This window comes from Trachypithecus francoisi, unplaced genomic scaffold, assembly GCF_009764315.1.
Source record: "Trachypithecus francoisi isolate TF-2019V2 unplaced genomic scaffold, Tfra_2.0 Lachesis_group11, whole genome shotgun sequence".
Lineage (NCBI taxonomy): Eukaryota > Metazoa > Chordata > Mammalia > Primates > Cercopithecidae > Trachypithecus > Trachypithecus francoisi.
Window position 1 is genome coordinate 29,454,689 of NW_022681456.1, and position 25,299 is coordinate 29,479,987.

At 43.9% G+C, this 25,299-nt stretch overlaps 2 protein-coding genes across 4 annotated transcripts in view; both read left to right on the top strand.

The window, feature by feature from the left end:
* The window catches only part of LOC117089517 (putative tetratricopeptide repeat protein 41), an 89,845-nt gene extending 71,419 nt beyond the window's left edge, over window positions 1-18,426 (top strand). For 2 of the 3 annotated variants that reach the window (XM_033220861.1, XM_033220860.1), the window contains exons 14-16: window positions 1,775-1,908; window positions 17,497-17,626; window positions 17,718-18,403. In XM_033220861.1, coding sequence (XP_033076752.1) covers window positions 1,775-1,908; window positions 17,497-17,626; window positions 17,718-18,381 — 928 coding nt within the window. In that variant the 3' untranslated portion in view covers window positions 18,382-18,403. Of the gene's footprint in view, window positions 1-1,774; window positions 1,909-17,496; window positions 17,627-17,717 lie in introns of all 3 variants that reach the window. The other variant, XM_033220862.1, reaches the window with a different exon arrangement.
* Window positions 18,427-20,801: 2,375 nt separating this feature from the next.
* Window positions 20,802-25,299, top strand: part of NT5DC3 (5'-nucleotidase domain containing 3) — a 64,584-nt gene continuing 60,086 nt past the window's right edge. The window contains exon 1 of the mRNA XM_033220864.1: window positions 20,802-21,111. Coding sequence (XP_033076755.1) covers window positions 20,904-21,111 — 208 coding nt within the window. The 5' untranslated portion in view covers window positions 20,802-20,903. The remainder of the gene's footprint in view (window positions 21,112-25,299) is intronic.

The window sequence follows — 25,299 nt, forward strand, 5'->3', positions numbered from 1 at the left end:
AGATAGCACTCGTGCACCACAGAAATGATCCATGGGATCCTGAGGACCTTGTAGAAGGGGTCTGGGTAGAGTTGGACAAATGAGGTCAAATTAAAAAATTAAAGTTAAGAAAGCAGATGAGAGAAGAGTGAACAACATGTTTTAAGAGGAACAGTGACAGATTCTTAGTGAAATGATGGTCGACAATCTACTTTCCCCCAAGCATTTGCCCATCCATCTGTAGTTATCCTTCAGTCAGCATCCTCGCCACAGTCACCTTATGGAATGGCAGCTGAAGCCCTGGGCTCTGGTGGGGCGAATGCACTCAGTCTGAGATGAGCATAGAGCCCAGGAACTTCTTCCCTTACCCAGCTTACCCATTTTGTCTCCTCTTATGAAAGTCATCAGAAACAACCCCAAAGTGTCCTCTGCAGTTTTGACCTTGTTGGCCCTCTCCTCTAAGCATTTGACAGAATTGAAACTGTACTCTCCTGGGTGATCAAGCTGGCTCAGCTTCTTTTGTGGGTTCCTTTTCTGTCCCTGCCGCTTGCCCAAACATCAGCATCCTCCTGAGTTTGGTTCCTGGGCTCTATGCTAGTCTCAGAGGGAGCACATCAGCCCCACCAGGGCTCAGGCTTTCAGCTGCTGTTCCGTAAGGTGAGTGCCCTTTGTCTCCATCTTCTCAGGCCTCCGTCATCAGCAGCAGCCATGTGCTTCCATCTGTTTACTGGACATCTTCACTTGGGTGTTCCACTGGCACTCCAGAGTCAATGTGCTCAAGACTGGACACATCCACCCCTCACCCCCTGACAGAATTCTCCTTCTCCCAACTTCACTTGGTGCAGACACCATGGCATCATCTTAATGATCCATCTTAGCAATGTTTATCATCAGTCACTGTGCTGACACAGTACACTCATTTTCTCGTTTAATCCCTGTAACAACTCTGTTATCTGATTTTTTTTTTTTTTTTTTGAGACAGGATCTTGCTCTCTCACCCAGGTGGGAGTGTGGTGGTGTGATCATAGCTCACTGCAGCCTTGAACTCCTGGCCTCAAGCGATCTTCCCGCCTTGGCCTTCCAAAGTGTTGGGATTACAGGCATGAAGTACTGTGCCTGGCCTATTATCCCCATTTTGAACATGAGGAAGTTGACGCTTAGGAGGCTGAGATGCTTGCTACCCAGCTCTTAGGTGTCATGGCCAGGGTTAGCACCTGGGAAGTCTGATTGAAGAGGCCCTGAGCCTGACCACTGTGGCCCACCGCCACATCTGCCTGACTTTAGAGCTTGAGCTCTTAACCACATGACTCTCTGCATACATAACAGCCCCCCAGCACCCCCAGCATCAGCACCACCACATCCAGTGCAACACCACACCCTAGCAAATCTCCCTTTGTACCTGTGGCCACTGTGTCAGCTCAGACCTTCATCGATCTTCCTTTGGCCTAACTGGTCTCCCTGTCTGTGGCCTCACCTGTTTCAGTTTGTCCTCCACACTTCTGCCCGGGCAGATTCTAAAATGTGCATTTGATCATATCAGGCTCTTAATGAAAACTCTTCACTGTTAAAATTCAAAATCCTTAGGTTTGCACTCAAAGTCCTTTGTGGGTGGACTCCTGCTTCGCTCTCCAGTCTCTCCTCCTACCTCAAAGAAATTCTCAGAGGGCAAGGGTTAGTCATACTCATTTTGCTCCCCAGTCCTAACACCGGCATTCAGTAAATGTTTATTGAATGAATGAACGAATGCATGCCAGCCTTCTTTGATGCAAACTTTAATTAAACTTCTCTTTTCTAGATCCCAAAGGAAGCAAGTACTTAAATATTATAAACAAGTGATAAAAATAAAGGAAAATGCAGAAACTCTGGCCAAGTCCTCACTCCTCAGGAAGCAGCTGAACATCAGCCTCAGTGATACGTTGTGTAAATTAGGTAATCACGCCCATCTATTTGTTATAAGCAGGTGACTTTTCCCTTTGTTTCACCTGCATACTTCACTTATTTTTAAAAAGTCTCCATTTTTGAACCAAGCAACTCCTGTTTCACAAACTTTAAACTATTTTTGCTACCTACTTACGTTCTCCTAGTAGGAAAGATATCTCTTAAAATCGTTTCCAAGGCCGGGCGCGGTGGCTCAAGCCTGTAATCCCAGCACTTTGGGAGGCCAAGATGGGCGGATCACGAGGTCAGGAGATCGAGACCATCCTGGCTAATACGGTGAAACCCAGTCTCTACTAAAAAATACAAAAAACTAGCCGGGTGAGGTGACGGGCGCCTATAGTCTCAGCTACTCGAGAGGCTGAGGCAGGAGAATGGCGTGAACCTGGGAGGCAGAGCTTGCAGTGAGCTGAGATCCGGCCACTGCACTCCAGGCTAGGCGACAGAGCAAGACTCCGTCTCAAAAAAAAAAAAAAAAAATCGTTTCCATCCCATTTTTCATTCTTTTGTAGGCTGGGCTCCCTTGCTTGACCACACCCCTCCCCCGTCAGTATAGCTTCCCACCTTTCTTCCACTTCTGTCCTAAGACATTGTTTCTACTGTATATGAATAGCTTTCCATACCTTTTCATCTGTGATGCTAAAGTAACATGTGACCAAAAATAACGACATGGCTTTTCACAAGGGCCCACCCTTGATTTTAGCTGTAAGACATAGGTCTCGGCTGTGCGCAGTGGCTTGTGCCTATAATCCCAGCACTTTGGGAGGCCGAGGTGAGAAAGTCACTTGAGGTCAGGAGTTTGAGACCAGCCTGGCCAACATGGTGAAACCCAGTTTCTACTAAAAATACAAAAATTAGCCAGGCATGCTGGCACACGCCTGTAGTCCCAGCTACTCAGGAGGCTGAGGCAGGGGAATTGCTTGAACTGGGAGGCGGAGGTTGTGGTGAGCCAAGATTGCACCACTGCACTCCAGCCTGGGCAACAGAGCGAGACTCCATCTCAAAAAAACAAAACAAAACAAAACACTATCGGGGTCCTGACGTCTCATTGCCACAGGGCATTATCTGTACTTCAACCAAAACAAGTAATTTTCAACCAGGGATGATCTTGCCCCCAAGGATGAAAGTCTGGAGAAATTCTTGATTGTTATGAGTGGAACTCGGGGGCAGGTTGGGAGATGGGAGTGCTACTGTCATTTAGTGGGTGGAGGCCTGGGATGTGGCTGAACATTTTACAATGCCCAGGAAAGCCTCTCACAACAAAAAATTATCCACCCTCAAATGTCAGTAGTGCTGAGGTTAAGAAACGCTGACCTACACCAGCTACTTTTCCCAGCATGTGTGCTTATCATCTGTTTTACAAGAAAACATGATTGCTTTCAGGGTAGTCACTTGCTGAGGAGGAAAAAAGCTTTAAATGCCTGATGTCTGTAGGAAAGAATATTTTCAATGTGTAGATTTGGGAATGTGTGTGTGCATTTTTTTTCCCACTAAATGTTTCTAGGCTGAAGCAGTTTTACAAACAGAAAATACACATACAAATTTAGAGAAAGTTTATGGACAAAGAACTAGTATATTTAATCTGATTGTTTCATATAATATTCTGTCATGTAACAGCTTTTGTGTCTGGTCTGTGATGGAGGAATAATATATTCATTTACTTTCAGATATGAAGGCATCTTTAATAGCAGCAATTGCAGTGTTTTTTTTTTTTTGTGACTTCTTAAATAAGTCTACATTTCAATTTTGCAGTCAATACTCACAGTGGTTATGACCAAGTATTTTTATGTGAGGAGTCATCTCTTGCTGCTATTTCTCGCCATTATCTCCTGCTGTTGACTGAGGTTGATTCCTTTAATATAAGGTCCACTTCAGGCCCACAGGAACATTGTAGATGGTTAATCCAACTGCTAATGTGAGATTTGTATGCTGTGGTTTCAGTCGGTGATGGTGAGAGCAAATCAATAACTTTGGTATACAAAGGCAAGAGTGGAGGGAGGGAAATTAGTCTGTTTATGAAGACCTCTAAACCAGCTGTCCTTCAACATGTAACAAGTATTTTTAGTTTTCCTACCTTTGGTGGAAATTTTCTATCTAAATGGAAATGTGCCTGAGTGGACTCCATAAAATAAGAAGTAAGCCAGAGCCGCAAATTGTTGGGACTCCTCACCATTAATCATTTTAAAAGATATCTTAGGCCCTCTGCAGTAAAGTGTTACCAAACATTAGTCCTCAAAGCAGTTCACTTTGAGGTCAACAGCTATGTATTTTTCATGGGAGTTGGATTATATTATACTACGTATAATATAATATACATGTATAATTATGCATACTATGGTATACATATATTACACTGCATTTATTCAGCAAGCCTTTAAGTACTTTATACATTGTAATGCATATCAGGATGATATAGTGGTATTATCTTACCCAACTAGATTGTTGATCTGGGGTGGTTTGGGAGAATAATTTACGCTATAAAGAAAAACAATTCAACTGGGTGTGCTGGCTCGTGCCTGTAATCCCAGCACTTTGGGAGGCCTAGGTGGGAGAACTGCTTGAGCCCAGGAGTTGAGACCAGCCTCTGAGCAACTTGGCAAATCCCCATCCCTACAACAAATACAAAACATTAGCTGGGCATGGTGGCTCGCACCTGTAGTCCCAGCTACTCGGAAGGCTAAGATGGGAGGATCACTTGAGCTAGGGAGGTCAAGCCTGCAGTGAGCCAAGATCCTGCTATTGCACTCCAGCCTGAGTGACAGAGTGAGACCCTGGTTCAAAAAAAAAAAAAAAAAAAAGGAAAACAATCCATACCCCCGACCTCCAACCACCCACTTGATGTACACAGCATGAAGCCATCCACATGAAGGCAACTGAAATGATTGCTTGCATCTGCCTTTGTGACTTTGGACTGTGGCTCTTATATGAAGCTACTATTAATATTTGCTTCCTTTGTCTGTAGCTTGTCTCCATCGTGGGGCAGATCCTTGGGTGCCCTGCAGGGGAGATACCCATCACTTTGAAGTGGTCCCCTAGGTTATCCAATGTGACTTTTCTGAATGCCATATGGCTTGTATTTTAATTCATCCCAAACATACCTTCTAAATTTGGTAAAAATCTGTCTTGGTCTTTTCTGGATGCAGTAACAGATAAAGAGACATACAGAGGGACACTAGGCTGCCCATGCTCAAAGGATTGTACTAAGTGCTCTGCAGGATACAAAAACAAAGAAGGTAACTTCTGTCTTCAACTTCAAGCAACTTTTTGTTGTTGTTGTTGTTGTTAGGTGGCAATATAAACCTATAATAAAAAATATAACACATGAAAGATTTAAAGCATAGCCTGGCTGGAGGGGATTGAACTGGGTTTTGGTTTTATCTTGGCCATGGTCAGCTGTGTGACCTGAAGCAAGTCACAATGCCTGTGGCCCAAGTCTGTTCCTGGGCCCCATCTGTAAAATAAGGGCGTTGCGTTCTTTAAGGTCCTCAGCTGAGTTAATATTCCATGCCTAAATGTGGAAGACCATGGTCAGTAGCAAGAGGATGTTCAAGGAAAATCTCTTGGAAGGGATCCTTTAGGAAGTGGAGGGCATAGATTGTCAGAGACAGGGGGCAATTCTAGGTGGGAGAACTACGGGAACAAAGGTAGGAATAAATAAGATGTGAAGGGGACCAATTGAGAGCCGTCAAGAGGGGCTGTGAGGAAGCATCGGGACAGAGGAGGTGTGTGGAGTGGGAGATAAACAAGAAAAACAGGCAGTGGTGGGAGAGTTGAGGCAATGTGCTGATTTGAAGGAAATTCTCTCCTGTAGGGAAGTGGAGACTTAAGACTGAGGAAGGCTTGGGGGCCAGTGATCCTCTAATGGGCTTGTTCTATTTAGGAAATTGTTTTGGAAACTCCTGAAAATTATTTAGAGCTCATCAAGGCTGTCTAAAGTCTGTCCACAAATATGCAGTGAAGAGTTACCTGTCCATCTTATGGAATTTAACCCTTACCCTTGTCACCCTCTAAGGTACTAAAGTAAATAGCACAGGTTGAGCATACTTAATCCAAAAGCCCAAAATCTAAAACTTTTTGAGTGCTGACATGATGCAAAAAGGAAATGCTCACTGGAGCATTTCAGATTTTGGAGTTCTGGGATTAGGCATGCTCAACTGGTAAGCGTGACGCAGATATTCCAAAATCTAAAAAAATCAGAAATCTGAAACCTTTCTGGTCCCAAGTATTTTGGATAAGTGATACTCAACCTGTACTTTACTACTTGAAATTATATATTTATCTGTTCACTACGGTTTTTTTTTTTTCATCTCTCTTTCTATAGAGACATGATCTGTCTTCTCCACCATTGTATACCCTGCTCTTAGAACAGTGGGTGGCACTTAGCAGGTACTCAATAAACACTTGCCAGATGAATGAATGTATGATGGAGGAAATGCCTCAGCTAATTCAGATTTACCCTCCCACTTTAGAAGTGCAGGTATTGATTATTAAGGGCATTTGAATGTTAATTACTTATATTCTTATCATTCATTTATTATAATATTTACTGCACCTATTAAGTGACAATCTCTATGTTAGTTCCTGGGAGTATAACAATGAACCAGACCCATAGAGACCAACGCTGCCTTCCCTGAGCTCACACTGGGGGAGAAGGCTGTCGACAACTTAAATACACAATTTAACTGCAACTGTGGAGAACGTTACCATGGAGACAGCAGTTAGACAACTAAATGCACAATGGCTTAACTATAGTTGGGGAAAGTGCTATCATGGGAAAATACAAGTACTAACAGGTGACCTTGATCTGTCAGATGGAAGGAATGTGGGTTGGGGATGCATCTCAGGAAGTGATGCTGAAATTGGATCTGCAGGATGAGAGGTGGCTCACTAGTAGTGGGAGAGAGGGAGGAGAAGAGTCATCTAGGCAGTAGGAACAGAATTTTCGAGGCTGGGGGAGTTTTAAGGTCCCAGAGTGCAGAGAGCAATGTGCGGAAGGAGGTGCACGAGGAGGATGTTAGAGAGATGCGGGGGGGTGGGTCGCAGGCCTCTCAGGCCCAGTCAAAGATCTGGGGTGTTACCGTAAGAGCAACTGAAAGCCAGTACAGGATTTTTGCAAAGTAGGTAAGTGTGAGGAGCCCAGAGCCTTTCCTCTAGCATAATCTTCACAAGAGCTTTCTAATATTATATTCTAAGGTCATTTTGTGGATCCAGAATCCATGAAAGAGTACAAAGGACGTGTTTGTGACACACAAGGATGTGTTTGTGACACACATTTTCTCTTCCTCTCTGAGGTGCGTATTTTAACCTCTCAAACAGATTGTGAACTCCTGAGGGCAGAGGACTTATCATGTATTCTTTGCATCTTCAAAACATCAGAAACAGCCCTAGCTGTATGTAGATGGGTGCTCTCTCACTGTAGGTAGGCTGAGAAGTGGATAGGCAGGTTCTTTCTGAGTAATTTGTCTTGGGTTATCCAATGGAAATGATGGCTCTGCTCCAGGCTAACAGTATTGAAAGAACAACACAATTGTGCTTTTATCTATGGAAAACAATGATCTTTAGTTGACTTTTCAGATTTCATTTTAGAGTTCAGATTAATGATAATTGCTAGCTTGAATGTCATGACACCTTTCTTGATCTTTTATTATTTTACTTTTTTTTTTGAGACAGTCCCTATCACATAGGCTCTGGAGTACAGTGGCATGATCGTAGTTCACTGTCATCTCAAACTTCCAGGCTCAAGTAATTCTCTGGTCTCAGCCTCCCAAGTAGCTAGGACTATAGGCATGCGCCACTATGCCTGACTATTTTTAAAACATTTTTTGTAGAAATGAGGTCTCGCTATGTGACCAGGCTGTATTACTACATTTGATCAACATGTATAACACAGTGTAATCTTCCAAGGGGTATGAAAATAGTGGGCTTCCAGCAATTTTTGGTAATTAAGATTTTAATTATAAAATCACATTTTTATATATGAGATTACAGTAAGCACATATTAAAATGACAGATTTGTGAGAGGGTGACAAATCCAGTTTCAAGTACAAACATTAACCTAATAAGACTGTTGATTCTAGAGATTTTAGTGGGAACCCTAACTATAAAATGAAGATTTCTGTGATTAATGTTCTAAGCTACCTCCGACACAGAGCAATCTGATTGCTCTCCTTTGATGAGTGTTTTACATTTGGCTATTGAGACACCATGTAAGTGGGAGAAAAGGACAGAAATGTGGCTTTTTCATGTTCCATGACATCAAGCTGAGTGTTCTGTACTGAACTGTTTGTTTTGGATGAAGTGTGGTAGATGAACATTATGTTACTTCTCTCTGCCTGGGATTCTTTTTAAAAGAAATGCCAACCATCTTAGTCAAATTTAGAAGGAAGAAATTAAACAAAGGCTCTAGTGTCTAGTGGGTGACTCTCAGCCCCTCTGAGAGTCAGTCCCTTCTCTTTGTTTCATTTTAAAATTCCCAGCTCAGCCAGAACCCTCTTCAACTACAGCAGTTGGTCTCTTAATCCAAGTCAGGTAAATGATACAGACAAACCTTACATTTTAATTTTAACTTAAATATAAATCCATTCTTTCTCCAGACTTTTTAAAATGTCTAATTAAAATCTCTCTCTCTCTCTCTTTCTCTTTCTCTCTCTTTAATGGGTCCTCTGATTGGAATTAGATGTCATCTTCTCAAAATGCATCACCCTCCATTTCTAGTTTTGGTTTCTGAAGGGTGACAACAATTGTGATGCAGTCTGTGTGCAGTTTCCTTCTAAGTTGCCACCTTTTCCTCCCTCAATCTTTTGCAGTTGTCTTGTCCACTCATAATGTGGACTTATTTTTCTTTCTTTTTTTTTTTATTATACTTTAAGTTCTAGGGTACATGTGCATGACGTTTATATCATGTATAACTCCCCAATGCAATCCCTCCCTCCTCCCCCCTCCCCATGATAGGCCCCAGTGTGTGATGTTCCCCTTCCGAGTCCAAGTGATCTCATTGTTCAGTTCCCACCTATGAGTGAGAACATGCGGTGTTTGGTTTTCTCTTCTTGTGATAGTTTGCTAAGAATGATGGTTTCCAGCTGCATCCATGTCCCTACAAAGGGCGCAAACTCATCCTTTTTGATGGCTGCATAGTATTCCATGGTGTATATGTGCCACATTTTCTTAATCCAGTCTGTCACAGATGGACATTTGGGTTGATTCCAAGTCTTTGCTATTGTGAATAGTGCCGCAATAAACAAACGTGTGCATGTGTCTTTGTAGTAGAGTAATTTATAATCCTTTGGGTATATACCCAGTAGTGGGATGGCTGGGTCATATGGTACATCTAGTTCTAGATCCTTGAGGAATCGCCATACTGTTTTCCATAATGGTTGAACTAGTTTACAATCCCACCAACAGTGTAAAAGTGTTCCTATTTCTCCACATCCTCTCCAACACCTGTTGTTTCCTGACTTCTTAATGATTGCCATTCTAACTGGTGTGAGATGGTATCTCATTGTGGTTTTGATTTGCATTTCTCTGATGGCCAGTGATGATGAGCATTTTTTCATGTGTCTGTTGGCTGTATGGATGTCTTCTTTTGAGAAATGTCTGTTCATATCCTTTCCCCACTTTTTGATGGGGTTGTTTGCTTTTTTCTTGTATATTTGTTTGAGTTCTTGGTAGATTCTGGATATTAGCCCTTTGTCAGATGAGTAGGTTGCAAAAATTTTTTCCCATTCTGTAGGTTGCCTGTTCACTCTGATGGTAGTTTCTTTGGCTGTGCAAAAGCTCTTTAGTTTAATTAGATCCCATGTGTCAATTTTTGCTTTTGCTGCCGTTGCTTTTGGTGTTTTAGACATGAAGTCCTTGCCCATGCCTATGTCCTGAATGGTACTACCTAGATTTTCTTCTAGGGTTTTTATGGTATTAGGTCTAACATTTAAGTCTCTAATCCATCTTGAATTAATTTTCGTATAAGGGGTAAGGAAAGGATTCAGTTTCAGCTTTCTACTTATGGCTAGCCAATTTTCCAGCACCATTTATTAAATAGGGAATCCTTTCCCCATTTCTTGTTTTTCTCAGGTTTGTCAAAGATCAGATGGCTGTAGATGTGTGGTATTATTTCTGAGGACTCTGTTCTGTTCCATTGGTCTATATCTCTGTTGTGGTACCAGTACCATGCTGTTTTGGTTACTGTAGCCTTGTAGTATAGTTTGAAGTCAGGTAGCATGACGCCTCCAGCTTTGTCCTTTTGACTTAGGATTGTCTTGGCAATGCGGGCTCTTTTTTGGTTCCATATGAACTTTAAAGCCGTTTTTTCCAATTCTGTGAAGAAAGTCATTGGTAGCTTGATGGGGATGGCATTGAATCTATAAATCACCTTGGGCAGTATGGCCATTTTCACGATATTGATTCTTCCTATCCATGAGCATGGTATGTTCTTCCATTTGTTTGTGTCCTCTTTGATTTCACTGAGCAGTGGTTTGTAGTTCTCCTTGAAGAGGTCCTTTACATCCCTTGTAAGCTGGATTCCTAGGTATTTGATTCTCTTTGAAGCAATTGTGAATGGAAGTTGATTCCTGATTTGGCTCTCTGCTTGTCTGTTACTGGTGTATAAGAATGCTTGGGATTTTTGCACATTAATTTTGTATCCTGAGACTTTGCTGAAGTTGCTTATCAGCTTAAGCAGATTTTGGGCTGAGACAATGGGGTTTTCTAAATATACAATCATGTCATCTGCAAACAGGGACAATTTGACTTCTTCTTTTCCTAACTGGATACCCTTGATTTCTTTCTCTTGCCTGATTGCCCTAGCCAGAACTTCCAACACTATGTTGAATAGGAGTGGTGAGAGAGGGCATCCCTGTCTTGTGCCAGTTTTCAAAGGGAATTTTTCCAGTTTTTGCCCATTCAGTATGATATTAGCTGTGGGTTTGTCATAAATAGCTCTTATTATTTTGAGGTACGTTCCATCAATACCAAATTTATTGAGCGTTTTTAGCATAAAGGGCTGTTGAATTTTGTCAAAAGCCTTTTCTGCATCTATTGAGATAATCATGTGGTTCTTGTCTTTGGTTCTGTTTATATGCTGGATTACGTTTATTGATTTGCGAATGTTGAACCAGCCTTGCATCCCAGGTATGAAGCAATGTGGACTTATTTTTCTTAGCAGCTCAGGATATTGAGCCTTTCCCAAGAATTCAGTCTGGTTTTCAGAGAAAACAACTCCTTTTTATCTCATACTCATATCTGATTAATCTGCATTGCAGTCAATTAAATGACCTAATTAGATTGACATACTCCATTGACTCTGGGGTATGCCAGAACCCAACTGTTGGGAACAGAAGTATGCCAGCAAAGTAGAGATGAGCCTGCTAGCTGCAGGCATTTAGTGTTACCTGGACATTGGGGAGTATGTTTTATAGAAGAAATGGAGAACCCTGGTTAATCCAGCAAGCCAGTTTATGTGTGTTAACAGAGCTTACTTTTCATTTGTGTAGGCTTAATCATTTTTAATAGTTTATATATGCATAAACCCTATTGGCTGCAAAAGAATTGTCAAGTAGGCCTCATAAACTTAGAAAACTTTTAAACCTGGAAAGGGCTCTAAAGGTCACTGAACTAATTTTAAAGCTGAGGGAATAGCAGATATAACACATGACCTGCCCCAGTACATTTGACCAGATAATTCTATGGATTAGATATTATAATCATCGAGGCTCACAAAGACCAGGAACAGCTAGTACGTTGACCTAACACTTGGCATCCATTTCTCTGACCCCAAGTCCCAAGCCCTTCCCGCTGTTTGTGAGCTCTAGGAGTTTGTGGTCTTGTTGGGGTGACAAGCACATGAAGAGAAGTGCAATCCAATGTGTTGTGTACTGTGGCAGACACTGGAGAGGGCACAGGGACCCACAGAATATAGGCAAGAAGGAAGACTTTCCAGAGACAGTGGCTTGGGCTGAGTTCTGACAGGTGCCTGCTGAAGAAGTTCATGAGGAGCATTTTAGGTAAGGAGGATCAGCATGAACAATGTCAAGGAAGGAAGAACTTGGGTGGTTTGAAACTCTGGAATGGGGAGAGTTGGGGAATGATGCTGGAGGAATCAGCAAGGTTTACCAGGCTCAACAGGGCTTGACAGGGCAGCTGCTGTAGGATTTCCAGCATTAAGGGGCATGAGTAAGTTTGTGTTTAGGATACAACAATCTTGTGACCAAATGGGGGATGGAATTGGTAAACTAAGAGGGGATGGTAGAAATGGAGAGAAAGTGTCAGATTTGAGACTTGGTGGGTAAATCCAACAGGCTCGGTGCTTGACTAGATGTGGGAGGTGAGAGAAAGCCAAAAGCATTTCCCAGTTTACGACTATATCATAGGTCAGTGCACCTGGGTGCATGATGCTGTTGGCATTGCAAGAGAGGGAGCACAGTTTGGTAGGGTGGGGTGGGAGCCACAGTGAGCTAATTTGGGGCCTGTTGAGTTTGAATTTTCTATCCAAGTAGAGACATTCAGTAGGCAGTAGGACGTATGAGTCTGGTGCTTAAGAGCTTGAAGACTGAGCCAGAGAAAACATCTGGGAGTCCTTAGTGTACACTGCTGGCTCAACTCAGTAGAATGGTTGAAAGAAGTAAGAAGAATGTAGGACAAGACAATGGCCAGAGGCAGAACTTGGAATAATGCCAGTATTTAAGGGGTGAGAAGAGGAAAGGGCTGTAGTAAAAGATGAAGAATGGCTCCAGAGGCAGGTCGAGAAGCAGTCAGATCATTGAAGCCAAGAGAGGAGAGTGTTGAGAACTGACCACCAGATTGAGAACAGACCACTGTGTTTAGCAACACAGAGGTCACAGGTAATGTTCAATTTTGGTGGTAGAGACGAAAGCCTGTTTAAGGGAGAACAATCTGTTCCCTCTGCTTAAAGGCGGGGCTTCTGCACAGGCCCATCTCCTTTAATTGGTACACTGGGTTCATGCAGAACTAGGGGAAGACAACAGAGGATGCTACTTGCCATCTGCAAGCAGGTCCTTTTGAGCCAGACTAGGCCATGGTTTCAGTAGAGAGGGGTGGGGGAAAGGACCCCTTAACCTCTCTTATTGTTTTCTTTGGAGCAGAAATTGAGGGCCCATGGAGACATCCAATAGCACCCTTTTACTTTTTTGGGACAATGATACACAGCTTTCTCCCTAACCTGTTTATAGATACACACATTTATGGAAAGAATAAGCAAACACATCTAGGTTAAGTTCGTAGTTTAAAAAAGGAAAAAAGAATGAGCAAACACACTTAGTTTCTCAAACTTAAAGATTTTGGACAAAGAAACTTTAGACACAGCCTAATTATCAAACAAAAAGAAATGTTCAACAAAGAACCTTTAGACAGTGCCAAACCTTCCTTCCTCTTTACAATTGCAGCCCATCTTCTAGAATGTAGACAGAGACCATGGGCTGTGATTGTCCTCACTTCTTAATCTCATTCGCTCCCAGCACAGAATAACTCAGTGGATGCTGCCCAGTAATGAACTATCCCTCCCGGGGTGGTTCATCCACTGAGTTATTCATTTAGGGAAACTTCCTGAGACCTCTGTCAACACTGGAGAGATTTCACTGTCACCTGGAGACAACTGCCTGGACTGTTGCTGTCGGCCCGGGAAAAAGTAAACATCTCTCACGCTGGACTGGCATTGCAAAAATCCACTTGTTAGGTGACAGCAGGTATTATAGGAAGCAAGAGGAACAGGACTTAATTTTAATTTCAGTAGAATAAAAATTAGGAAAAATTGTGCTTTAGGAGAGTACTTAATAGGATAGAGGACTCTCTTTGGATGAAATATCTTGTTTTGTTTTTCTAAGGAAATAATATTCCACCATCTTTTTAATGTTAAGCACTGAAAATAAAGTGGGGAGACTAGGAAAACTTCCTACTTAAAATCTGAGAACAGATTAGTAAGAGTGTTCATGGGACCTTCCCCCCATCCCCACCCCCAATTCACATTCCACTGGAAATAAGATGGGTGTGGCTCTGTCCAGAAGTACGACATAGAAAAGGTAACTGATGCTTTTTTCTTTATTTTTTCTTTTTTTTTTTTTTTTGAGACGGAGTCTTGCTCTGCCACCCAGGCTGGAGTGCAGTGGCCAGATCTCAGCTCACTGCAAGCTCCGCCTCCCGGGGTTTACGCCATTCTCCTGCCTCAGCCTCCCGAGTAGCTGGGACTACAGGCGCCCGCCTCGTCGCCCGGCTAGTTTTTTGTATTTTTAAGTAGAGACAGGGTTTCACCGTATTAGCCAGGATGGTCTTGATCTCCTGACCTCGTGATCCGCCCGTCTCGGCCTCCCAAAGTGCTGGGATTACAGGCTTGAGGATGCTTTTTTTCTAGATGTATTTTTATGGAAAATCATCCCTGGAACCAACAAAACAGGAAGAATAGTGTTCTCTTTTCTCACTTGTAGAAGTTGTGGTCCTGGATCCTAGGAACTTGAGTTGGAATCCCAGTTCTGCTATTTTCTTGGCTTGTGGACATAACCTCTCTGAGTCTCAATTTTCTTACCAATCAAGAGGTTATAATATAGTCTACCTATAGGGTAATTGTGAAGATTTAATGATATAATGTATGCAAAACAGCAAATAGAGTACAATATTAAATGTTAGGTTCCCTTGCCATCCAGGGCAAAGGTTTGAGGTGGGAAGAGGTTCAGTGACATCTCTCCAATTTAAATTCACCAATTCTGGTCATTCCTCTTTTCTGGGTTGGGAGGACTGACTGGGTTGACCCAACTGGTACCAGCTCCAAGAAAAATGGGGTAAACTGGGGATGGAGATGAGGCAAGAATGTCCTTTCCCTGGCTTGCTTGCTGCCTGAGTCAGATTGCATCCAAGAAAGTTCTGAGGTCAAAGCTATAGGTCAGGTCTAGAATGGGTCATCAGGGAAAAGGGGCCTGAGGAGTTGTGTGTGGCCAAGATGGAGGCGGGTAGCAAGGGCATGAAGTAGTGTATGCAAAGGGCACCAGAAACTTGTCTGCATGAAAATCTCAATCCCATAGCAAGTCAGATTCTCTTCAGGTCACTTGGGCAGAATGAAGAGAGTCAGTCACACCTATGAATCTGGTTATTGTGCCCAGAGTATCTCTGAGAATGGGTTCTGTGTTTGCCACCACATGACACATCCAGTTTCTATTTTTCTCCACTTTTTCTTTTAAGGCCAATGCAACTTGGTCATCAAGAACAGGGTACTTCACAAGTGTCTTCTGTTGAGCTAGACTGAGGCACCTGGAAACATCACAGGGAGTCATGAAAATAGTTCAAAAAGAAGAAACATAGTCCCAGATCACTAAGCAGAGACAGCAGCTGAAATTTCCTATAGGATTTCCAGAGAAAGCTGCAGGCATGTGAGATACAGGGTCTGATCCATGAAGCAAAGCCACAGAGAGAGAACATCTCTGCGAGCAGAAGCCACGGCTGATATTCAGGAGCACAATCCACAATGGGGAAGAGGCAGCCTAGTGCAGCAGTGCAGGGCATGGACTTCAGGATGAGGCTGACCCAGGACTGTTCTTCCATGAACTAGAATAAGTTCCTTAACCTCATCCAGCATGCTCATTTTTAAAAGACAAGTAAAATGAAACATGCACTAAAAATTCTCTGGAAGGACACATTAGAAACTAACGTCATTGGTTCCATTTTAGAAGACTGCACAGATGGGGACAGAGAAGGGAAAGACACTTTTCACTTTACAGATTGATAAATTTTCGTTTTTGAACCAGGTGGACAGGTGATGATAATTTATACGTTATAAGATTACACAGTCCTGACAGATGGTAATTCTATATATTTGCTGTTATTGTTGTTAACACAGGAACAGGGACTGGGTCATCTGTCAGTGTTTTAGCCTTTACATAGGCAACAGTCTCTTTATCACGTTTCTAAATCAGTGCCTTATACACACCAGCCTTACGTTATGTTTATAATCAACGGTATAAGTCCAGCCCCTTAAAAGTAGTCTTGTAAATGGGTAAAATGAATAAATAAGTACCATCTGCAAGTTAGATTGTAGAATGGATTGTTTTTATTTTAACAAATTTTAGAGAATTCAATTTTATTCTTCTTCTTCTTCTTATTATTTTGAAGATGGAATCTCATTCTGTCGCCCAGGCTGGAGTGCAGTGGCACAATCTCAGCTCACTGCAACCTCTGCCTCCCAGATTCAAGCGATTCTCCTGCCTCAGCCTCCCAAGTAGTTGGGATTACAGGTGCATGCCACCACGCCCAGCTAATTTTTGTGTTTTTAGTAGAGACAGGGTTTTGCCATGTTGGCCAAGCTGGTCTTGAATTCCTGACCTCAAGTGATCTGCCCGCCTCAGCCTCCCAAAGTACTGGGATTACAGGCATGAGCCACTGCACCAGGTCGAGAATTCAATTCATTGACTGTGGCAGTTGGAAAATTTTTTTCTCAATTTTTTTATTTTGAAAAATTTCAAACCTTCAGAGAAATTTCAAGAATAGTGTAGTGAAAGATCATATAACCTTCACCTATCTTCATCAATTGTTTTTTAAAATTGTTATTATTGTTTTGTTTAGAGACAGGGTCTCCCTATGTTGCCCAGGCTGGTCTCAAACTGCTGGACTCAAGCAATCCTACCTCCTCAGCCTCCCAGAGGGCTGGGATTACAGACATGAGCCACCCACCGCACCTAGCCCACCAGTTGTTAATATTTTGCCACATCTGTGTTCTCTCTTTCATATACAGGCACAGACACATATATACATATATATTTTTTCTGAACCATTTGAAAGTTAGTTGCAAACATGACACTTTTATGTCTAAATACCATACTTCAGCATATGTCTTCTGAGTACAAGGACATTCTCCCGTATAACCACAATAATCAAACCCAGGAAATTTAACTATTGCCTAAGACTATTATCTAACTATAGTTCATATTCAAATCTCCCCAAGTATCTAGTAATGTCCTCTATAGCTGTTAACTTACTGACGATCTTGCATTGCATTTGTCTCTTTTAGTCTAGATTTAAGTACCTTTGTTTTGTCATTATGACATTGACTATTTTGAAGAGTTGAAGTCAGGTTCCACTCTCCCATCCCTATCCCAATGTCCTTCAGTTTGTATCTGTCTGATTCTTTCTTTCTATTTTTTTGAGACAAGGTCTCACTCTGTCGTCCAGGCTGGAATGCAGTGGCACAATCTTGGCTCACTGCAACTTCTGCCTCCTGGTCTCAAGCGATCCTCCCACCTGTCTCCCAAGTAGCTAGGACTATAGTCACGCGCTACCATGCTCAGCTAATTTTTGTATTTTTTGTAGAGATGGAGTTTTGCCATGTTGCCCAGGTTGGTCTTGAACTCCTGGGCTCCAGTAATCTACATGTCTCAGCCTTCCAAAGTGAATGGATTACTGGCATGAGCCACTGCGTCCAGCCTGATTGGATTGTTTCTTTATGATTAGACTCAGGTTAAGTATTTTTGGCAGAATATTACAAATAAGTCATGCTCCAATGCCACTTTTTATAAATGTTTGTTATCCTTCTCTTTTAAATGTGTGAAGCCAGGAGTAATAAAAAGTCTAATATTCTTATTTTCAAATATCTAGCAGGTCAGTTATTGGCAAGTGACTCTTGTCATCACGTCATGATTGAGGCAGTAGGCTATTTGTACAGATCACTTGATTTAAGGGTGATCCACCTGGGATCTTCTCATTCATCAATCCATGGAATCCTGCAGTGAGTCTTTATTTCATGTTCCAAACAGAAATATGCTTCTGGTTATTCATGTTATATATATGACCTCTTGACAACTTTTGATCTTTTGCAGCCTTCTGAGAGAAATTGAGTGGATCCGGAGCCGGAGATGTTGGCCTCAAGGTATGAGCCAGCAACATTCTGAGGGTTCTAGGAATGGCTTCTCATTATGGGAGCACTTGCTTAAATTAAACTACCACAGTGCTCAGAGTTCTAATACAGTGAGCTCTGCCATGTGCATGAATGCAGATAAATTACACAGGGCTAGAAGAATGGACTTGGCACCTCAGACAATTTCAGATAAATCAAAATGTGCTGCTGGAAAAGGGAAAAAGAAATGCATTATTTGCATATCTGCTGAGGAAAAGATACAACGGAAGACACAAAATCATGCTGAAATATGGAATGGCTCAGGAAAGGAAGCATCAAAGAAAAAGAAAGACTATTCCTCTAACATTTTATCTTTGGGTAAAATGAATGGTTTAATAAAGCTTTCAAGGCAAAGAATTTTGTTAGCTAAAAGTGAGAGTGGAGAAGGCAAAATCACTGCCAATTACCACCATTCCCTGCCACAGCCTCTTAGTACAAAAAACCCTTGGGAATATGAGCTCATATCAGAAAAGTGGCTTTTTCATAGCCCAGATTATATCTCGATATCTCAGAAGTCTTTTTTGCAGAGAAGATTTCACACTGAAACAAAACTGTTGAAGACCTCAAATGATATTAATAAAGAATGAAAATGTATCATGGGCTTTTTGGCATCTGTTGTTTCCACTTGTCTTTAATTAGAACTCTTTTATTGGATATTTTCTTCTACAATACACAGGATGATAATAACCAAGGTCTGGAAATATGATTATTTAGGCACTTAAACATTGTAACTCATTTTACTTAAGGAGAACAATTTTTAGGTGATTCACATTTCTATGGTAGGTAGAGCAATTTGATCTCATAGTGTTCCATATCCAAAAGTATACAGAAGCAATGTTATTAAAATTCTAATTGTATTATTTTTGCATTGCTATAGTTTATTTTGAATTTATGAATTAATTTTCCACATGAACAAAATTTACAATTGCTGTCACCAACCCTTTTTATGAAACATGAAGTAAGAAATATATAATTTGGCATATAACTAAAATCATAAAGTGAGTTTAAAGTACCAGAGCTCGTGTATTTGATATCATATCTGTTTTAAACATTTTATTGTCTCATTTTATCAGTGATTCGTAAAACATTAACCATTAGCTGTTAAGGATTACTTATTGGCTACTTTCTTCCCTATCACCCGCCTAAATCCTACATACTATATGTTAGGAAGCCAAATGGAAGAATGGGTTCAGTTGTGTGGTTTTAGGAAAGTTATTTCATCTTTCTTGGCCTCGGTTTCACTACTGTCAGTCCTCTGTATCTGCAGGTTTGCATTCGTGGATTCAATCAACCATGGATAAAAATATTAGAAAAAAAATCAACAATGAAAAGTAATACAAATAGAAAATGCAGTATCACAACTATTTACAGAGCATTTACATTGTATTAGGTATGAAAAGTAATTGAGGCCTGGTGCAATGGCTTGCACCTGTACTCCCAGCACTTTGGGAGGCCAAGGTGGGCAGATTGCTTGAGTCCAGGAGTTTGAGACCAGCCTAGGCAACATGGCGAGACCCCATCTCTACGAAAAAATACAAAAATTAGCTGGTCGTGGTGGTTCACGCCTGTAATGTCAGCTACTCAGGAGGCTCAGGTGAGAGGATTGCTTAAGCACAGGAGGTCGAGGCTGCGGTGCACTGCGATCATACCACTGCACTCCAGCCTGGCTGACAGAGAAAGACTCTGTCTTAAAAAAAAAAAAAGTAATCAAGATGGTTTAAAATATATAGAAGTATGTGTGTGTGCAAATACTAGCCATTTTATATAAAGGACTTGAGTATCGCCTATTTTGTTATGTATATATGGGGCAGGTGTTCTGGAACCAATTCCCGGCAGGTACAGAGGGATGACTATATTGTAAAACAGGAGAAACTATGGAGTCTGCTTTTCAGGATTACTGAGAGGATTGCATGAGATACTGCACACAGCAAGCCTTCAATAAATGGTGGTTTAACCCAGATGCCACCTTTTTCCATGAAACACCTCCAGACCCCTCCATCCCACAACTGGAGCATACACTAATGCCTTGGGTTATTTGTCTTAAACTGTGCTCCACCCATTTCACACAAGCCAGTATGGTCTCCTTGGCAGAGTGCCAGCCTTGACGCCTATTCCGCCTACTCCACCTGCACAGCTTGGGAAGTCCTTGCCTTCCAGCGATTTTCAGCAGGGTTCTGGCTGGGCCACATCAGTGCTTCCTGCAGAAGCTGTGTCTGACTCAGTCTACACAGAATTGCCCCCAGACAAGGAAGTTACTGTTCATTTGGCTTTAGTGGAACCACAGGCACAGGACGGGTGCAGCCTAGCAGGTGTGAGAGAAGACCTGTGCACCGAGCCGTTAGCGTGGGCAGAGGCATGAGCTGGGTGACCGTGTTCCGAGGAGCTCTGTTGCCAGGCGGAAATCTAGGGTGGGGCATTGGCCTTCCAGGCTGTGTAATGGTAGTGCCCTTCAAACTTACTGAGGTATCAAGGGGCTGGGATCCTCCAGCCGACATCAGCCCACGAGTGGAGCCTCGGCCCAGCCACCCACTCACAGGTCCTGGATAAATCTAAGCTGGGGATCCGGGACGTCCCAGAGGGGTCCCACGATCCAGGGGAGGTCCAGACTGCCATTAATTAGACTGCCAGAGGCCATTAATGCGGAGAGAGGTCACTTTCTGGGGCCAGGGCCAGAGCAGCTGGGGTGGGAGGGGCGCTGTCTGTGCGGCCAGAGCTGGGGGCCAGCCCCAGAAGGCAGGGGGAAGGTGCGGCGGAGCTGGGCGGGCGGCGCCGGGGTCGTACCTCATCATTCCATCCCATGTGGCCTGCGCGCCACCACACGGCCACCCTCGCGCCACTCTGAAATTCACCTCAGCAGGCTGGGCGTGGGGCCCCCGGCCCCGCCCCTCCCCGCCCACTCCCCGACAGACCCCGCCCCTATCCGGCCCCGCCCTCCCCCCCACTCCCCGCCCCGCAGCGGCTGGAGGGCGGGCCTGCGCCGCCACGTGTTCCGACGCAGGAGCGGCCCGCCTGCAGGGCAGAGCGCGGGTAGATCTTGGGCCGGGCGGTAGCAGTCGCAGAGCGGCGCTGTGGCGGTGGTGCCGGCGGCAACAGGAAGCAGGCAGCAGGCATGACCATGGCAGCGGCGGTGGTGGTGGCCCGCGGGGCCGGAGCGAGGGCGGTGACAGCGGCGACTCTGCGGGGTGGCTGCGGGACCGCGGCTCGGGGGCGGCCGTGTGTGGGCCCCGCCCGGCCCTTGTGCACCGCACCGGGGACCGCCCCGGACTTGAAGCGCTACCTGTGGGAGCGCTACCGGGAGGCGAAGAGAAGCACTGAAGGTGAGTAAGGTGGCGACCCCGCCCCGGCGCTCGGGGCCCCTCCTGCGCGCTCAGCTGGGAAGCGGGCGCCCTGGGACCGGGTCCAGCCCAGCTGCGGACCTCCAGGGCCTCCAGTCGCGAACCCCGGTGCCCACACCCTCAGCCGCAGGCAGCATCGCCCCTGCGAAGCGACTCAGGGAAACGCGGAAAAATGCACTCTAGAAACTTCACAACTCGCGCCTTTCCCCGGCCAGGAAAGCTGTTGTATATATTCTTAGGATTTTTAGCCCGAAATCTGCATCTGAGGGGCTTTGGGCTGCGCGGGGCGGGAGTTCCGCACACCTCCCTTGGGAGTTGGCCACTCCCACGCACCGTTAGGTGTTGTTATTCATCAATAGTAATAATAGTAACAGCCGACTCGGGCTGGCGCAGATATGCCCAGGAGCGGGGCTGCTGAGCACGTGGCCGATCCCGAGGCTGGTCTGTTTTCCTTTTGGTGGGGGTGGTGGTGGGGTGGGGAGAGGAGAGGAGATGAGGTGGGATGAGCTGTGCGGTGTTTGAAAGAGGAGAGGTCCAGGTGGGGAAGGTTCTGGATTATCCATTAACCTCGGTGAGGTGGGGATTCTAAGGCCTTGAATGGGAACTTCATGGCCAGGTGTGCATAAAATGAGCTTGACTCAGTTGTTACTACTAATGAACTAATAAATACTAGTGCCAGGCACGTGGATTATCTCTAAATTGTTCCAGTAGTCTACGAAGGAGGTTCCACATCCCCATTCTATAGATGGGAAAGGCGAGATTCAGGTTTAAATGACCTGGCCAAGGTGACGCCTGAATTTAGGGTCTGTCTCAGCTCCTGACCCACTGTCCTGTTTCTTGTGCTCCGCTGACCATTTGGGAACCAATAATCCATTGTCGCTGTTGCTTCCAAGGAGGATTCAGAACCGAAGTTTGTATATTGGTTACTTCTTATTGTAGAGGTGGCACATAGAGATAGGGAGAGATTATTGGGTGAACAAGAACGTTTTATAGGATCAGATTTTCCATTTTTTGGCCAGAAGTCAGTTTAATGAAAAAAGCTAATTAGTAATTTTCAGAGGGGACGTAAAATGACTAGCAATGCAGAATTCTATGAAATGGTGGCTTATTGTCTTCGTTTCCCTTTGCCAAGAGTTAATTTTGCTTTGGCTTTTGAAGCTGTTGTGTGGTGTAGTGGAAAAAAGACTGGCTTTGGAGACATTGGGAATTTTGCAGGTCTTAAGAGATGAAAGAAATATAGAAGATTATCTAGCCCAGCTTTTGGGCAGGCAAGTTTTTTTTTAACTTGTAATTCTTATTGAGATAATTGTATATTTACATGCAGTTTAAGAATTAATACAGGGGCCAGGTGTGAGCTCACGCCTGTAATCCCAGCACTTTGGGAGGCTGAAGCAGGCAGATCTCTTGAGCACAGGACCACCCTGGGCAACAAAGGAAAACACAGTCTCTACAAAAAATGCAAAATGTAGGCAGGCGTCGTGGCTCACACCTGTAGTCCCAGCTACTTGGGAGGCTGAGTTGGGGAGGACTGCTTGAGCCTGGAAGGTGGAGACTGCAGTGAGTTGAGATTGCAACACTGCAGTCCAGCCTGGGTGGCAGAGCCAAACCCTGTGTAAATAATAAACAGAAAAGGACTAAAGGAGGGAGATCCAGCATACACTTTATCCAGTGTCTCCCAGTGGTAACATTTGGCAAAACAGTAATACATTATCACAACAGTATATATTGATACAGGTCACAGATCAGAGTGTCCTCATTTTATTTGTACTTGTGTGTGTGCACATGCATGAGAGCACGAATGTATTTGTACAGTTTTCGCACATGTAGGTTCATATATCCACCACCAATCAAGGGACTGAACAGTTCATCATAAGGATTCCCTCATTCTGTCTTTATAGCCCCACCCACCTCCCCCCATCATGCTCTCCCTTGTCCCCAATCCCTGGAGCACTATTCTCCATTTCTAAAATGTTGTCATTTCAAAAAGGTTACACTGATGGAGTCGTACACAATGTAACCTTTTGGAGTTGTTTTTTCACCAAGTATAATTTCCTGGAGTTTTATCCAGTGTTATGTGTATTATAGCAATAGTGCATTCCTTTTTGCTGTTATTTCATGTTATGGACATAACACAGTTTAACCCTTTGTTTAACCACAGATTAACTACATTAAACCATTTACCCGTAGTTCAAAGGACATTTGGGTTGCTCCCAGTCTTTGGCTATTACAAATAAAGATGTTGTAAACATTTGTGTACAGGTTTTTGTGTGAACATACATTTTCATTTCTCTAAATGCCCAAGAGTACAATTGCTGGGTCAAACGCTAATTGCATGTTTAGTTTTATAAGAAACTGCAGGCAAAATTTTTGCCATCCTGATTTATGGATAAGGTTTGTTGCTTGCTGCCTATGAGAACTGGGAGGTCAAAATAGGCTTGAGTTTCTTCATCTGTAAAATGGGGCTGCAGGTAGCACTAGCATCATAGGGTTCAGGTGAGGAATGGATGAGTCCATCCATGAAAGGCATTTAGGACAGTGCCTGGCGCATGAGACAGCCAAAGCATGGGATGGGGAAGATCACCATGTGATATGGTTTGGCTGTGTCCCCACCAAAATCTCAATTTGAATTGTATCTCCCAGAATTCCCACGTATTGTGGGAGGGACCCAGGGGGAGGTAATTGAATTATGGCGGACGGTCTTTCCTGTGCTATTCTCATGATAGTGATAAGTCTCATGAGATCTGATGGGTTTATCAGGGGTTTCTACTTTTGCTTCTTCCTCATTTTTCTCTTGCTGCCGCCACGTAAGAAGTGTCTTTCACCTCCTGCCTTGATTCTGAGGCCTCCCCAGCCATGTGGAACTGTAAGTCCAAGTAGACCGCTTTTTCTTCCCAGTCCCAGGTGTATGTCTTTATTAGCAGCTTGAAAATGGACTAATACAGTAAATTGGTAGTAATAAAGTGGGATGTTGCTGAAAAGACACCTGAAAATGTTGAAGTGACTTTGGAACTGGGTAACAGGCAGAGGTTGGAACAGTTTGGAGGACTCAGAAGAAGACAAGAAAATGGGGAAAAGTTTGGAGCCTCCTGGAGACTTGTTGAATGGTTTTGACAAAAATGCTGATAGTGATATGAACAATAATGTCCAGGCTGAGGTGGTCTCAGATGCAGATGAGGAACTTGTTGGGAACTGGAGCAAAGGTAACTTTTGTTATGTTTTAGCAAAGAGATTGGCAGCATTTTGCCCCACCCTGGAGATTTGTGGAACTTTATATTTCTAAGCAGCAAAGCATTCAAGAAGTGACTTGGGTGCTATTAAAGGCATTCAGTTTTAAAGGGGAAACAGAGCATCAAAGCTCTGAAAATTTGCAGCCTGACGATGCAGTAGAAAAGAAAAACCCATTTTTTGAGGGGAACTTCAAGCTGCCTGCAGAAATTTGCATAAGTAGCAAAGAGCCTAATGTTGATTCCCAAGACCGTGGGGAAAATGTCTCTAGGCCACGTCGGAGACCTTCATGGCAGTCTCTCCCATTACATGCCTGGAGGCCCGGGAGGGAAAAGTGGTTTAGTGGGCCGGGCCCAGGGTCCCCATGCTGTGTGCCCTGTGTCCCAGCCGTTCCAGGTTTGGCTGAAAGAGGCCAAGGTAGAGCTTGGGCTGTGGTTTTAGAGGGTGGAAGCCCCAAGCCTTGGCAGCTTCCAGATTGTGTTGAGCCTACGGGTGCACAGAAGTCAAGAATTGAGTTTGGGAAACTCTGCCTAGATTTCAGAAGATGTATGGAAACACCTGGATGCCCAGGCAAAAGTTTGCTGCAGGGATGGGGCCCTCATGTAGAACCTCTGCTAGGGCATTGCAGAAGGGAAATGTGGGGTAGGAGCCCCCACACAGAGTCCCTACTGGGGCACTGCCTGGTGGAGCTGTGAGAAGAGGGCCACTCCTCCAGACCCCAGAATAGTAGATCCACCGACAGCTTGCATTGTGCACCTGGAGAAGCCACAGACACTCGACGCCCCTTGGTGAAAGCAGCTGGGAGGGAGTCTGTACCCTGCAAAGCCACAGAGGCAAAGCTGCCCAAGACTGTGGGAACCCACCTCTTGCATCAGCGTGACCTGGATGTCATGCTGGTACAGGATACATAAACATTCACACGTCCAAAAATCCCAAGTTAAAAAA